Here is a 16793-nt window from a genome sequence, read left to right as displayed (position 1 = left end):
GGTGGAGGACCAGATTTGTCCCAGGGGCCATAGTTGGCTGACCCCTGGTTTAGAAAATCCCTGAAAGAGCCCTCAATGGTGTGTGACAGTGTCATGCTGCCTAGATATTGAACAGACATTGAAGCACAGATGAGTTGACCCATCAGTGACAGAATCCTGCTGTGCCACTTAGAGACTGATATACTGTGCCTTTCTCATCCTAAAGGAACTCTCCACAAATTTCATTTTCATTAACCTGTTGAATCCTCTTAATCAATAATAGGTCATTGTAGTAGGTTTGGCCAAAAGGTAAAATTCAAACAAGAATATTGGGATTTCTTTTGCAATTTTTACTTTGGAAAGTCTCTTTGTGAATAACCATTTTATTTTTATAAATTTTGTAAACTATGTGTGAGGCAGATGGTATTATTATACCTTATAAACAAGAAAACTGAGTTTTCAGTAAGTTCATTAAGTTGTTCAAAGCCATATAATTACTTTGAGAAAGAAGTGGTAACAAAACCTATACCTCTTGCCTTTGCCTTGTGGCACCCTGTCTGCTTCTCTTCTGCAGCAGATGTTGCTGTAATTCAGGTCAGAAGTTGCATTAATCATCTTACTGGTTGCCTCAGCCCTTCACTTTGGTCTCAGGTACCTAGTCGATGAAGGGATGTTTTGGAAATGAACTACCTGCTCTTTGGAGCTTTTTGTCCCTAAGCCTTACCTTGCAGAAGATACTTTAGGACTCAGGAATTGAGGCAGAGAGTGTATCTGGGAGGCCTATTTTCACCTCAGTTAGGACAGAGATGGTTAATAAAGAAGAGGGAAAAGAAAGTGAGTTGCTAGTATAGACAGTGCCTGCAACCTCTTTGTGACAGGTGTGACTCACATGCTGCAGGTGTGACAGGTGTGACTCATGTGCTGCAGGTGTGACAGGTGTGACTCACCTGCTGCAAGGAGCTGGCCTGGCCTTGCAGGTCAGCTTGGTGTCTAGCCATAGCTGGGCTCCATTAAAAAATGTCCTCATGTAAACAAACAAAAAGTAAACATGTACCATGAAAAATAGGTTTTGGGTGAAATAAATTCACTAATCAAAATCGGTCGTTCATAGGTCTTGCATCAAAACAGTTGTTTCCCTACAAACTTCAATGTGTGTTTTTGAAACCTGGATAATTCAGTCTGTTTTGCCAGGGTGGATGTGCTCTGTTTTCTGTGAGCGAATCAGACCTTATAAAATTACTCAAACTCAAAGCACTTTTGATAATCGTTTTTGGTTTAATTCATGCATAAATCTTCCTGTCTACCCAACCCCATGCCCCAGAACTGTAGAAGGATCCTAGAAATGTTTTATGTACAATGAATCATTTTGAAAGAATGCTTTGTTGCATTTTTTTGAGTCTTTCTTTCTTTCTTTTTTTTAAGTCAGTTTTTTAGATACAAATACATCATTTAAAGATTTCAAAGGTTAATCTTTTTGGAAAGCAGACTTCTGAGGTGGGTTATAGCCAGAGAAGTGGTAGCAGAGACCAAGTGAAAGAGAAATAGGTGTCCTCCTTTCTCTCCTGTCCCGATCATGCCCCGACTCCATCGATCATGCTCACTCCATCTGTTCCCACCACAGGGTGCAGATGAGCTCGGGCTTACACTCTGAGCTTCACGGCAGAAGCTCTGTGCTCTCCCCAGCCCCCTTGACTTTGTTGTGATGGAATGAGGAACAACACAGCTTAGGTGTTAGTGATATGGCTTTACTGATAATAAATCAGTTCTTGAGCAGGTGGTTGTCTTTCTGGTTGAGGCTGAAGCCAAGTGGAAGGGAGGAGATGACAGTTAGATGGGAGTCGGGCAGAGTGGAGGACCGAGAAGGTGAGTGAAGCAGACAGGTGCTAGGCAGGCAAGGGGTCAGTGACGTCCCTGCTTAGACATTCTGAGACAAGTGGTGACCTCTAGGAGTCAGCACTGCCTTCGCAAGGACAACTGAAGCCAAACTCACCTCATTTCCTTTTGCTGTGATTATGGGGCTAATCGATTAAAGGAAGGTGTAGATAGAGTTTAGTGCATTTTGATTTTAGCAGATTATTTGGCCTAGAGTTTCAGGAGGCTCTAAGTTCCAAGAAGGCAGGGACTCTGTGTTGTCCACATCCTTATGCTTTGCTCTTAGAACAATACTGGCACACAGCAGTAATTCAGTAAGTACTCACTGGATGAATAAATAGAATGCTGAGGTTACCAGTCACTGGAGGTATGCAGTCAAGGGTTGAGAGAGTCATTTGGCCCCATGATTATAGAGAGGATACCAGTACCTGGAAAGGGATTGGACTGGTTTCTCTCAGCACAGACCATCTGTGCCCACCCCAGGAGAAAGCTGCTTTGAAAAGCTGTTTTAACCATTTGGTATCTCAGCCATCACCTTGAGTTTGAAAAATGCTGTGTTGCGTTAGCTTATGCACTGCAGTCCATCCTTATTCAGGGGTGAGGGGCCGCAAGGAGGCGCAGCAGTGACCCTGTCTGAGCGGCTGGCTCATCCTCCACGTGGGCTGGCTAATAACTACTTCCTGCTTTTTTTGGTGGTGGTGTTCCCTGATCTGTCCCCAATAGAGGGCAAGGCTATGGGAGACGGTCTTTAAAGTCATGATCTCGAAAACAAGTGTAAGAGAAATCACTTGCTCATCAACCTCACTGCCTGGCCTGAATCCAGAGCTGTGTATGAGCACCACTGGGCCTTGAGGCTGCATGCCCTGTCGACGCTGAGTGAATGAGCTCTCTCCACCCTAGGCGCCCTGGGTACCGATAAAGACATTGCCCTTTGTATTTGCTCTCTCCAGGATGGCTGGCCTGGATCTCCTGCCCTCATGCCTCTCCTGAACCTTCTATCTCCTCCCACAGCCTTTGGAACTATGCTTCACAGAGGGAGCGAGGGAGACAAAGGGCTGCTGGGACAGCTGGGACCCTGGGGTAACCCCAGAGGCTGTCACCTGAGGAAGCAGTATCGTCACTTCCCAGTCTTCTTAAGACACCCAGTGGCCTGCCTTTCTGCCCACTGCCTGCTACCCAGGGTGTTTCCCTGGGGTCAACCAGGGAGCCAGGAGCAAACAAGTCATGGCAGAGATTCTGATGGGCTGGACCTCTGCCCTTAGAGTTGCTAAGAGTCACGGCGATGTAAGAGTGTGGGCAGGGTGCTGCAGAGCAGGGTCTTTGTGAAGGGTGTGTCCTTGCTGACTAGCAGGAGAATCTTCTGGAATTGTTGGGGGCATGTTTATATGTGGAGACCGACGGCAAGGTAAACGAGCTGAGAAACTGTTCTGGGTAGAATTCCAGGTAGGGTGAGATAGCTGTCAGGAGAAGCTGGGCAGGAGTTTCTACAGATACATCAGGGGTTTCTACAGATAAACTAGGTTTGCTGGGGAGGGGCTCGGTTTGTCTGACTTGGGGTTCCACCCCAGGAGAATCCTGTTTGTTGGTTTTGTGGAGGAGGAAGTGACTCACCCCTAATAGGCAGGGCTGGCTATCAAGGGAGCTCCTGAGCAGGCAAGCTTCTCAGGGGTTCCGTGCAGCTCAAGAAGGGCAGAAGAGAAGAGGTTTGAATGATTTCAACAAATTTTATAGATGAAATCAATATAATGAGAGTTCCAGAAGCAGCCGTGCTTCAGTCTGACGGTGGAAGAGCATACCTATTCCATGGCTGTGAGCTCAGGGCTGAGTGGTGTGCAGGGCTGGGGGAAGAACAGGTCGCCTTCCTATTAAACCATCTGCCTTCGTCATGGACAGGGCCTTGGGTCTCTGCTCATTACAGGGGAGAGGTTAGCATGAGCTCTTTGCCTTTATTTCTAAATGATCTTCATGGATAGGAATTTCCTGACTCGGTAGTAGCTCTCCGCTTACAGAATCACCTTGTTGGTCTTACCACCTTTTGAGAAAATCGGTGCAGTATTATAACAGTTGCCTGGCAGCCAGTGTAGGTTGGTAAGGAGGATGCAAAATTCTATTATTTACTGAAGAGTTAACTGTTGTTTCTGAAATGCAGGTGAAGCCGTATAATGTCTATGTCACAGTTGCCTACCCACCAGACACAGACACCCCTGGGTTTGCAGAAGAAAACAAAACAAAGGTAAGCATTCCCCACATCCCATTGTCTTTAACATTAAACCCCTTTTCTGATTTTCTGTCTTCCCACCCTTCAGCCTGCCATCATTTTCATCAGTCAGAAAATTGAGTTTCTTTCAAAAAACGGAATTTTTTGTTTTATTTCATATTAATTAACTTGTTAGAATTAGTGTTTGTGTTGGCATTGGCTCTGCATCAGAGGGCAGCTGCCATGCTCCTCACCGTCTGGGCCCCAGCCAGGCCCACAGCGTTTTCTCCCCCTGCGCTCGGCCACACCCGAGCCCTGTCTCTACCTTGGGCTTTGCTCTCCCTGTCCTCTCTCTGGATAGTCCAATGGCTTGCTCCTCCCTCGCTTCTGTCCATCTCTGCAAAGACATTATCTCAGGGAAGACTTCCCTGACTTCCTGTATCTCAAATATCGCTCCCCTGGGACGTACACTGGGCTCCTCCCTGGCTTTATTTCTCTCCATAGTGCTTATCACCCCTGGACATGTAATTGTATACAGTGACTTTGAGTCATTCTGAGCTGCATTTAAACATTTAAATCGTGCACGTCGTTCAAAGGAATCTCCTCCTTTGTCTTGACACATTATGGACACTCTCTGAGCAAACAAAATGGAGAAGAAAGAAGCCGATCAGAATTTATCCCCTTGAACTGGCATTGATTGGTTTTCTTCTCTTTTATAGTGATGCTTACTTAGTAAGTGTGAATGTCCACAGCATAAAAATTGGCACTTATCTCCGGAGACTGTATATTTGCAAAAAGATGTTTATGATGTAGATCATAAAATTTAGATCATACTTTCTTCCCTGTTCATTTCTCTTCTGCTCTGCCTTTTAAAATTGCTACTATTTCAAAGAAGTAGATTTAAGCCAAGTGCCCTGTCTTAGAATAAGCAGGGAAATGCTAAGCAGATTTGCGACATGTGGTGAGCAGTCCTTTAATTCGAAGCCAAAGCTGACAAAGGGTGATGATTTCCCTGTGAAGATCTGATTTTGATGTGAAGTTCTTTTTCCCCCTCCATTAAAACATTGGATGGACTTTGGGTAAATCAAATTCTACCTTGGTGAGTGGGCCCTTTAGGGGGCGCCGTAGTGCTTTTAAATCTAATGTGCATGTGGTCCTCGCGGTTAGGCCCGCCCGGAGGCTTGGAGATTGAGGGGTGGCACCTTTAGAAAGAAAGAGAAAGAGCCCTTCTCTTAATTTGGGTTCATCACAAAATACCTGACTTTTTGAAGTGCTGTGCTTTTCTATTTTAAGAAAATACAGTCTGGTTTTTATTTTTATTCTTTTGAGCTACATGGTAAAATTTACAATTTTGTGCAGTTTTGAGTCTTTAGTTTTGGAACTTCTAATTGAAACTCCCTTTTAAAGAATTTTTGAGCACATCTGTGCATGTCACCACAAAGATTAAAAAACAAGCAAAAAAAGACCCTGCCCGCAAGGAACTTAGGAGGTAAAAATGCACCTACACATGTAGTTGTAATACATATTAAGGCAGAAATGTTCAAAGACAAGATGAGAAATGACTGCCAGTTAAGAATTCAGGAAAGACGGTTTGAACTAGGTGGCAATCGAGATGGGTCTTTAACCATGTTTGAAGAAAACGAGGCTAAGATTTGGGGATCTGGCACCTAGTAAAGAGCACACAGCCGCGCCCGGGACCACCCGTGTTCCCTTCACTTGACTCCCTGCGGGGTCCTTTAAGAAACTGCTTTTGCTGTTGAACGGGGGCTGGGCTGGGGCTGACCCTGCCCCGGGCCTCAGCTCTCTGCAGCTCGCGGCCCTCGGCTGGCATGGGAGGATGGTCAGAATGACCAGAACAGAGACTCTGGTCAGAGGAGCAGACTTGCCCACAACACAGGGTCTAGGCTCTGCATACTGTCGATCAAGTGTTTGACCAGCATTGAGAATTCAAAGATGGGGTTTTTCTGTGATGTGCTGTTTTAGCTTTGGTAGCCCGCGCTGGAGCCAAGCCCGCCACACATGTCCCACAGAGGGTGGCAGGGCCTCCTTGTCTTGCTTCAGCTACTGGGCTGAATTGTATATACTAACTAGACAGATGCTGATTTAGAACCCAGACGGACCTAATTCTAAAGACAGAAATCTTCTCAAAGATAGGAAACGAATTATTTATAAACTGAGGGAGGAGGGGCTATAAGAATTATTTATTTTTTTGATTTAATGGGCAATAATGGTATTGGTATATCTATTTTCTTCACCTTTAGCCTCTGGAGACTCGTCTTATTTCAGAGACCACATCTGTTTGCAAACCAGAGCAAGTGGCCAAACAAATTGTTAAAGATGCCATAGTAAGTAAAATCTTTTTTTTAACCTTATTAACAGTTGTCATACTGTATGTCTAAAAAGATATTTATACCAGGGCTTATTTCAAAACATAAGTTATTGTATTTTCTTGGTCCATTATATTGATATTATCTAATACTGGACCCTATTTTTCTTCCCATAGATAGTTTATTGATTCCATGTTAATTAGTAGGCTCCCGGAAACTAATTACAGTTGACCTTTGAACAACCCAGATTGGAATTGCATGGGTCCACACATTTTTGCAGATTTTCTTCAATAAAAATATTGGAAGATTTCTTTGGAGATTTGCAACAGTTTGAAAAACCATTTCATTTTCTCAAGCTTACTTAGTGTAAGCTTACTTTTTTTGTAAGAATACAATATATAATACATACAACACACAAAATGTGTTTGTATGGCTTCCCATCAACTGTAGGCTATTAGTAGTTCAGTTTTTGGGAAGTCAAAAGTTAAGGATTTTCGACTACATGTAGGTTGGCACCCCAAAGCCCCATGTTGTCCAGGGGCAACTATATATATCTTAAACTCAGGAACAGGTTGGTCAGTAAGGATGTCTGGGAATTTTGGTTCTTTAAAAAGAAAACGAGACTTACCTGTGATGTATAAATAATATATACTCTGTCCTCTCTACGGAATGTTGCCTTCTTTCTTCTTCTCCACAGTACTTTCAGTTAGAATATTTTAGGTACCTATTTGCTAGACTCACTGATGAAGGAATTTTTTCCCCCTACCATCCTGCTTCTACCCCAGTATTGTTTTCCCAAATGTTTACTAATACGAAAGTGCCACCATACCGCTGGGCCATTATCCTGTCAACCCAGCAAAAAGTGCTTCAGGGCTGCTGAGTTTATTTGGAGTCAAAAATGGTGTCTTTGGAACCATGTGCTATTTTGTAGAATAACATAATGTGCTGCAAGCTCTGACAATATTCCTGTTAACCCACATGCAGGAAAACACACATTTATGAGGGAGGTCTGTAAGCTGTAGGCCCACCTTGAGTTGAGGAAATTTGGGGACCACTGGAATGAGAGGTGGCAGCATGCTGTGCAGCAGCCCAACTGAGCAGAATACAAGAAACATTAAACTCTGTTAAAACATGTATAGGCGTGGAAGAACTTTGCCCTGGGTTCAAAGGCATAGAAAGATGGCACCAGTGTGAAGAGCAGACTATTTTTCCTGCTCTTCTCAAGTCAAAGCAAATCCAGTCTTTTTAATGATCTGAAATCGCTCATCGTGCTTGGGCAGGATTCAGTCTGGTGGCTTTTTAAACATCTTCATCTCTTGACCACTTTATATTCTAAGTCATCGATAATCCCAGAGTTTTTTGTTTACATGGATTACATTTATTGATACTTGCTATATTAGAATTTGAAACTATATAATTTTTTTTTTTTTTAATAATTATTTTTTATTGAAGGGTAGTTGATGCACAGTATTACATTACATTAGTTTCAAGTGTACAACACAGTGGTAGAACATTTATATACATAATTCTAGGTTCCAGCTATCACCCTACCAAGCTGTTACAATATCTTGACTATATTCCTTATGCTATACATTACATCCCGGTTACTTATTTATTTTACCATTGGAAGTCTGTCCTTTTTTTTTTTTTTTTTTTTTGTGAGGGCATCTCTCATATTTATTGATCAAATGGTTGTTAACGACAATAAAATTCTGTATAGGGGAGTCAATGCTCAATGCACAATCATTAATCCACCCCAAGCCTAATTTTCATCAGTCTCCAATCTTCTGAGGCATAACAAACAAGTTCTTACATGGAGAACAAATTCTTACATAATGAATAAGTTACATAGTGAACAGTACAAGGGCAGTCATCACAGAAACTTTCAGTTTTGCTCATGCATTATGAACTCTAAACAGTCAGTTCAAATATGAATACTCATTTGGTTTTTATACTTGATTTATGTGTGGATACTACATTTCTCTCTTTATTATTATTATTTTTAGTAAAATGCTGAAGTGGTAGGTAGATACAAGATAAAGGTAGAAAACATAGTTTAGTGTTGTAAGAGCAAATGTAGATGATCAGGTGTGTGCCTGTAGACTATGTGTTAATCCAAGCTAGACCAGGGCAATAAAACATCCACGTATGCAGAAGATTTCTCTCAGAACAGGGGGGGTGAGGTTCTAAGCCTCACCTCTGTTGATCCCCAATTTCTCACCTGATGGCCCCCCTGCGACTGTGCCTGTCTTAGGTTGTTCCTCCCTTGAGGAATCTTACCCGTCTCTGGCTAACCAGTCATCTTCCGGGGCCATACAGGGAAATGTGAAGTTGGTAAGTGAGAGGGAAGCCTTATTGTTTGAAAAGGTTAGCTTTTTACTTCTTTGCATATTTATGCCCTGTGGCTTCTATGCCCAGCATTTGTCTTGAGGTATCTTTACCACTTGGAAGAATTATGATACTCAGTAAATTTGATATGAGGCACGAATTCTATTTAAGGGTTGTAATTAGGAAGGAAGAAGAAAAGCTATAGAAGTAGCAGGCGGAAGAAAACATGGGAAGATTGATTATTTCTTTGACATATCTTCTTGTAGAGTAACTTCAGCATGTATAGGTTTTAAGCTACTACTTAAATTGCGCACACACATTAACATAATAGGAGTATAGTTACATAACCAAAGCATATCTGTAATTACCAGCCATCTCCAGTGAAACCAAGAAAACCAGTTAGGCACCTTAGGCATTTGTGAAAACTTATCTATGACATGGTGGATATTGTCCAACTGAACTTGAACAGTCTGAGAGAAATCAGACAAATTAAAACAACCCATTCCTGGGGACTGTTCACATGCCATATGTTCTTTTAACAGTAAATAGTCTGTAGTTGTAAGACTTTGGAGTGCTACAATTTGCACTTCTCCAAATTCTTGGTTGAGTTCCAACAGTATAGATCCAGTCCAATTTGTTGTTTTACTGTATGCACAGGCCAGCTTAGATATCTCCTTCCTCATTCCCATGGCAAGTCCAGGAACTGGTGGGATGAGTGCATCTACAGCTGTAGCAGTGCGTGGATCTTTGTTGGGGTTTTTTGATGATCATCTTCTGGCATGAGTCTTCCAGAGAGTGCAGATGTTGGAAGTTCTTTTTCATATCGTATCTTAGTTCATTTTCGGGGTAGCCCAATTAGGCTTTGATCCTCTGAATAAACACAAACAGACCCTTTGCCTACACTTTTATATGCCCTTTATACCCTTGTGTAGAATTCATTGGAGGTTACCACACAGGAACTGCCCTTTTTTTTTTTTTTTTTGCTTTGTTTTTGGTATCACTAATCTACACTTACATGACGAATATTATGTTTACTAGGCTCTCCCCTATACCAGGTCTCCCCTATAAACCCCCTTACAGTCACTGTCCATCAGCATAGCAAAATGTTGTAGAATCACTACTTGCCTTCTCTGTGTTGTACAGCCCTCCCTTTTCTCCTACCCCCCCATGCATGTTAATCTTAATACCCCCCTACTTCTCCCCCCCTTATCCCTCCCTACCCACCCATCCTCCCCAGTCCCTTTCCCTTTGGTACCTGTTAGTCCATTCTTGAGTTCTGTGATTCTGCTGCTGTTTTGTTCCTTCAGTTTTTCCTTTGTTCTTATATTCCACAGATAAGTGAAATCATTTGGTATTTCTCTTTCTCCGCTTGGCTTGTTTCACTGAGCATAATACCCTCCAGCTCCATCCATGTTGCTGCAAATGATTGGATTTGCCCTTTTCTTATGGCTGAGTAGTATTCCATTGTGTATATGTACCACATCTTCTTTATCCATTCATCTATTGATAAACATTTAGGTTGCTTCCAATTCTTGGCTATTGTAAATAGTGCTGCAATAAACATAGGGGTGCATCTGTCTTTCTCAAACTTGATTGCTGCGTTCTTAGGGTAAATTCCTAGGAGTGGAATTCCTGGGTCAAATGGTAAGTCTGTTTTGAGCATTTTGATGTACCTCGATACTGCTTTCCACAATGGTTGAACTAACTTACATTCCCACCAGCACTGTAGGAGGGTTCCCCTTTCTCCACAGCCTCGCCAACATTTGTTGTTGTTTGTCTTTTGGATGGCAGCCATCCTTACTGGTGTGAGGTGATACCTCATTGTAGTTTTAATTTGCATTTCTCTGATAATTAGCGATGTGGAGCATCTTTTCATGTGTCTGTTGGCCATCTGTATTTCTTTTTTGGAGAACTGTCTGTTCAGTTCCTCTGCCCATTTTTTAATTGGGTTATTTGTTTTTTGTTTGTTGAGGTGTGTGAGCTCCTTATATATTCTGGACGTCAAGCCTTTATCGGATGTGTCATTTTCAAATATATTCTCCCATACTGTAGGGATCCTTCTTGTTCTATTGATGGTGTCTTTTGCTGTACAGAAGCTTTTCAGCTTAATATAGTCCCACTTACTCATTTTTGCTGTTGTTTTCCTTGCCCGGGGAGATATGTTCAAGAAGAGGTCACTCATGTTTATGTCTAAGAGGTTTTTGCCTATGTTTTCTTCCAAGAGTTTAATGGTTTCATGGCTTACATTCAGGTCTTTGATCCATTTTGAGTTTACTTTTGTATATGTGGTTAGACAATGGTCCAGTTTCATTCTCCTACATGTAGCTGTCCAGTTTTGCCAGCACCACCTGTTGAAGAGACTGTCATTTCGCCATTGTATGTCCATGGCTCCTTTATCAAATATTAATTGACCATATATGTCTGGGTTAATGTCTGGATTCTCTAGTCTGTTCCATTGGTCTGTGACTCTGCTCTTGTGCCAGTACCAAATTGTCTTGATTACTATGGCTTTATAGTAGAGCTTGAAGTTGGGGAGTGAGATCCCCCCTACTTTATTCTTCTTTCTCAGGATTGCTTTGGCTATTCGGGGTCTTTGGTGTTTCCATATGAATTTTTGAATTATTTGTTCCAGTTCATTGAAGAATGTTGCTGGTAGTTTCATAGGGATTGCATCAAATCTGTATATTGCTTTGGGCAGGATGGCCATTTTGACGATATTAATTCTTCCTAGCCACGAGCATGGGATGAGTTTCCATCTGTTAGTGTCCCCTTTAATTTCTCTTAAGAGTGACTTGTAGTTTTCAGAGTATAAGTCTTTCACTTCTTTGGTTAGGTTTATTCCTAGGTATTTTATTTTTTTTGATGCAATTGTGAATGGAGTTGTTTTCCTGATTTCTCTTTCTGTTGGTTCATTGTTAGTATATAGGAAAGCCACAGATTTCTGTGTGTTGATTTTGTATCCTGCAACTTTGCTGTATTCCGATATCAGTTCTAGTAGTTTTGGGGTGGAGTCTTTAGGGTTTTTTATGTACAGTATCATGTCATCTGCAAATAGTGACAGTTTAACTTCTTCTTTACCAATCTGGATTCCTTGTATTTCTTTATTTTGTCTGATTGCCGTGGCTAGGACCTCCAGTACTATGTTAAATAACAGTGGAGAGAGTGGGCACCCTGTCTAGTTCCCGATCTCAGCGGAAATGCTTTCAGCTTCTCGCTGTTCAATATAATGTTGGCTGTGGGTTTATCATAGATGGCCTTTATTATGTTGAGGTACTTGCCCTCTATTCCCATTTTGCTGAGAGTTTTTAACATGAATGGATGTTGAACTTTGTCAAATGCTTTTTCAGCATCTATGGAGATGATCATGTGGTTTTTGTCTTTCTTTTTGTTGATGTGGTGGATGATGTTGATGGACTTTCGAATGTTGTACCATCCTTGCATCCCTGGGATGAATCCCACTTGTTCATGGTGTATGATCCTTTTGATGTATTTTTGAATTCGGTTTGCTAATATTTTGTTGAGTATTTTTGCATCTACATTCATCAGGGATATTGGTCTGTAGTTTTCTTTTTTGGTGGGGTCTTTGCCTGGTTTTGGTATTAGGGTGATGTTAGCTTCATAGAATGAGTTTGGGAGTATCCCCTCCTCCTCTATTTTTTGGAAAACTTTAAGGAGAATGGGTATTATGTCTTCCCTGTATGTCTGATAAAATTCCGAGGTAAATCCATCTGGCCCGGGGGTTTTGTTCTTTGGTAGTTTTTTGATTACCTCTTCAATTTCGTTGCTGGTAATTGGTCTGTTTAGATTCTCTGTTTCTTCCTGGGTCAATCTTGGAAGGTTATATTTTTCTAGGAAGTTGTCCATTTCTCCTATGTTTCCCAGCTTGCTAGCATATAGGTTTTCATAGTATTCTCCAATAATTCTTTGCATTTCCGTGGGGTCCGTCGTGATTTTTCCTTTCTCGTTTCTGATACTGTTGATTTGTGTTGACTCTCTTTTCTTCTTAATAAGTCTGGCTAGAGGCTTATCTATTTTGTTTATTTTCTCGAAGAACCAGCTCTTGGTTTCATTGATTTTTGCTATTGTTTTATTCTTCTCAATTTTATTTATTTCTTCTCTGATCTTTATTATGTCCCTCCTTCTGCTGACCTTAGGCCTCATCTGTTCTTCTTTTTCCAATTTCGATAATTGTGACATTAGACCATTCATTTGGGATTGCTCTTCCTTTTTTAAATATGCTTGGATTGCTATATACTTTCCTCTTAAGACTGCTTTTGCTGTGTCCCACAGAAGTTGGGGCTTAGTGTTGTTGTTGTCATTTGTTTCCATATATTGCTGGATCTCCATTTTGATTTGGTCATTGATCCATTGATTATTTAGGAGCGTGTTGTTTAGCCTCCATGTGTTTGTGAGCCTCTTTGCTTTCTTTGTACAGTTTATTTCTAGTTTTATGCCTTTGTGGTCTGAAAAGTTGGTTGGTAGGATTTCAATCTTCTGGAATTTTCTGAGGCTCTTTTTGTGGCCTAGTATGTGGTCTATTCTGGAGAATGTTCCATGTGCACTTGAGAAGAATGTATATCCCGCTGCTTTTGGATGTAGAGTTCTATAGATGTCTATTAGGTCCATCTGCTCTACTGTGTTGTTCAGTGCTTCCGTGTCCTTACTTATTTTCTGCCCAGTGGATCTATCCTTTGGGGTGAGTGGTGTGTTGAAGTCTCCTAGAATGAATGCATTGCAGTCTATATCCCCCTTTAGTTCTGTTAGTATTTGTTTCACATATGCTGGTGCTCCTGTGTTGGGAGCATATATATTTAGAATGGTTATATCCTCTTGTTTGACTGAGCCCTTTATCATTATGTAGTGTCCTTCTTTATCTCTTGTTACTTTCTTTGTTTTGAAGTCTATTTTGTCTGATATTAGTACTGCAACCCCTGCTTTCTTCTCGCTGTTGTTTGCTTGAAATATGTTTTTCCATCCCTTGACTTTTAGTCTGTACATGTCTTTGGGTTTGAGGTGAGTTTCTTGTAAGCAGCATATAGATGGGTCTTGCTTTTTTATCCATTCTGTTACTCTGTGTCTTTTGATTGGTGCATTCAACCCATTAACATTTAGGGTGACTATTGAAAGATATGTGCTTATTGCCATTGCAGGCTTTAAATTCGTGGTTACCAAAGGTTCAAGGTTAGCCTCTTTAGTATCTTACTGCCTAACTTAGCTCGCTTATTGAGCTGTTATATACACTGTCTGGAGATTCTTTTCTTCTCTCCCTTCTTGTTCCTCCTCCTCGATTCTTCATATGTTGGGTGTTTTGTGCTGTGCTCTTTCTAGGAGTGCTCCCATCTAGAGCAGTCCCTGTAAGATGTTCTGTAGAGGTGGTTTGTGGAAAGCAAATTCCCTCAGCTTTTGTTTGTCTGGGAATTGTTTAATCCCACCGTCATATTTGAATGATAGTCGTGCTGGATACAGTATCCTTGGTTCAAGGCCCTTCTGTTTCATTGTATTAAATATATCATGCCATTCTCTTCTGGCCTGTAGGGTTTCTGTTGAGAAATCTGACGTTAGCCTGATGGGTTTCCCTTTATAGGTGACCTTTTTCTCTCTAGCTGCCTTTAACACTCTTTCCTTGTCCTTGATCTTTGCCATTTTAATTATTATGTGTCTTGGTGTTGCCCTTCTTGGATCCTTTCTGTTGGGGGTTCTGTGTATTTCCGTGGTCTGTTCGATTACTTCCTCCCCCAGTGTGGGGAAGTTTTCAGCAATTATTTCTTCTAAGATACTTTCCATCTCTTTTCCTCTCTCTTCTTCTTCTGGGACCCCTATAATACGGATATTGTTCCTTTTGGATTGGTCACACAGTTCTCTTAATATTGTTTCATTCCTGGAGATCCTTTTGTCTCTCTCTATGTCAGCTTCTATGCGTTCCTGTTCTCTGGTTTCAATTCCATCAAAGGCCTCTTGCATCCTATCCATTCTGCTTATAAACCCTTCCAGAGTTTGTTTCATTTCTGCGATCTCCTTTCTGGCATCTGTGATCTCCTTCCGGACTTCATCCCATTTCTCTTGCGTATTTCTCTGCATCTCTGTCAGCATGTTTATGATTCTTATTTTGAATTCTTTGTCAGGAAGACTGGTTAGGTCTGTCTCCTTCTCTGGTGTTGTCTCTGTGATCTTTGTCTGCCTGTAGCTTTGCCTTTTCATGGTGATAGGAATAGTCTGCAGAGCTGGGACGAGTGACGGCTGGAAGAACTTCCCTTCTTGTTGGTTTGTGGCCCTCCTCTCCTGGGAGAACAGCGACCTCTAGTGGCTTGTGCTGGGCAGCTGTGCACAGACAGGGCTTCTGCTTCCTGCCCGGCTGCTATGGAGTTAATCTCCGCTGTTGCTGTGGGCGTGGCCTGGCTCGGGCAGCTGCTCCAAAATGGTGGAGTCGCGTTGGAGCAGGAGCTGCTGGGAGGCTATTTATCTCCGTATGGGGCCTCCCTGCTCCCTGCAGCCCAGGGGTTAGGGTGCCCAGAGATCCCGGATTCCCTACCTCTGGATTAAGTGGCCCGCCCTGCCCCTTTAAGACTTCCAAAAAGCACCCGCTAAAACAAAACAACGCCCACCAAAAAAAAAAAAAAAAAGAAAAAAAAAATTTTTAATTAAAAAAAAAAAAGTTTTTAATTAAAAAAAAAAAAAAAAAAGGTGGTCGTTCGTTTTTCTTTATTCTCCGGTGCCAGCCTCAGGCCTCTGCTCACCGGTCTTTCTGCCCTGTTTCCCTAGTATTGGGGTCCCTATCCCTTTAAGACTTCCAAAAAGCGCTCGCCAAAACAAAACAGCAAAAAAGCAAAAAAAAATGGTCGCGCGCTTTTCTTATGTCCTCTGTCGCCCAGCCTCCAGTGCTTGCTCACTGTTCTTGCTGCCCTGTTTTCCTAGTATCGAGCGCCCTGCACTCTGGCCCGGATGGCTGGGGCTGGGTGTTCGGCAGTCCTGGGCTCCGTCTCCCTCCCGCTCTGCCTGCTCTTCTCCCGCCGGGAGCTGGGGGGAGGGGCGCTCGGCTCCCGCGGGGCCGGGGCTTGTATCTTACCCCCTTCGCGAGGCGCTGGGTTCTCTCAGGTGCGGATGTGGTCTGGATATTGTCCTGTGTCCTCTGGTCTTTATTCTAGGAAGGGTTGTCTTTGTTATATTTTCATAGATATATGTGGTTTTGGGAGGAGATTTCCGCTGCTCTACTCACACCGCCATCTTCCGCCCCTCTGAAACTATATAATTTAAAAAGTAGTATTTCATTTAAAATAATAATAAACCCATCATATTTTAATGTAATATTTTTACAGTTATTTTTCAAAACAGAGCTTTAGTGGGAAGAGTGGCATTGTTTTACAGTTTACCAACCCCTTAATGTATGTGTTAATAGAAGTCAGCTTGTTTCTCATAGCTGCTTCTGTGTTCAGACTGTTGTAATACGTTGTTTGGAATGAAGGATATAAAGAAAATCTGGCCTTACATAGATAGGTAGTTGAAAAGGGGAGGAATATTTTATAGGCTTTTCAAATAATTGTGGACAATCTTTTTTGATATTAAACCCAAACTGGAGGAATAATAGTTTCTTAAAGTTTAGTTGCAGTATGGAATTGGAAACTACATTAGTGAACTTTTTGTTTGGTTAGATTAAAATCCATTGGTCTTTGCACTTTGAATGTTTTGCACCCATTCATGATTTTGTAGTATTATGCATCAGTCATTTGGAAAATATGGGCTCCTCTAATATTACTGCTGATCTTCTACAAGCCTTTACATATTGGGAAGCTGACAGTCACACAATGGCAGACAGAAGTTTCCACAAATTTGAATTTTTCCTTGAAAGCTCAGATTTTAACATTGACCACAAGAGCTGCCAATTTTCTATGAAGTGACAAGCTCATTTCATATTCATTTTCCACAACATAGCTTCCAAATACCCGAATCTGAAAACCTATTTTCTGTCCATGGTTCTTTCATGTAAAAATGTGTTTCCTGAAAAAAGCAGGAGGTTTCATGACTTAAACAGTTGGCGGTGGTCTTCTCTTCAGAGCAACCATCCCCCTCGGTACTGTGCACAGCAGAAAAATGCT

General features: G+C 41.8%; 1 protein-coding gene across 1 annotated transcript in view; it reads left to right on the top strand.

Moving 5' to 3' along the window:
• The window catches only part of KDSR (3-ketodihydrosphingosine reductase), a 43534-nt gene that overhangs the window by 18464 nt on the left and 8277 nt on the right, over positions 1–16793 (top strand). The window contains exons 7-8 of the mRNA XM_036876710.2: positions 4001–4084; positions 6310–6393. Of these exons, the coding sequence (XP_036732605.1) occupies positions 4001–4084; positions 6310–6393 (168 nt within the window). The remainder of the gene's footprint in view (positions 1–4000; positions 4085–6309; positions 6394–16793) is intronic.

Source organism: Manis pentadactyla, chromosome 6 (assembly GCF_030020395.1).
Source record: "Manis pentadactyla isolate mManPen7 chromosome 6, mManPen7.hap1, whole genome shotgun sequence".
In the NCBI taxonomy this organism is placed as follows: domain Eukaryota; kingdom Metazoa; phylum Chordata; class Mammalia; order Pholidota; family Manidae; genus Manis; species Manis pentadactyla.
Note: the sequence above shows the minus strand (reverse complement) of the source record. Positions and strands in the feature narration are given on the sequence as shown.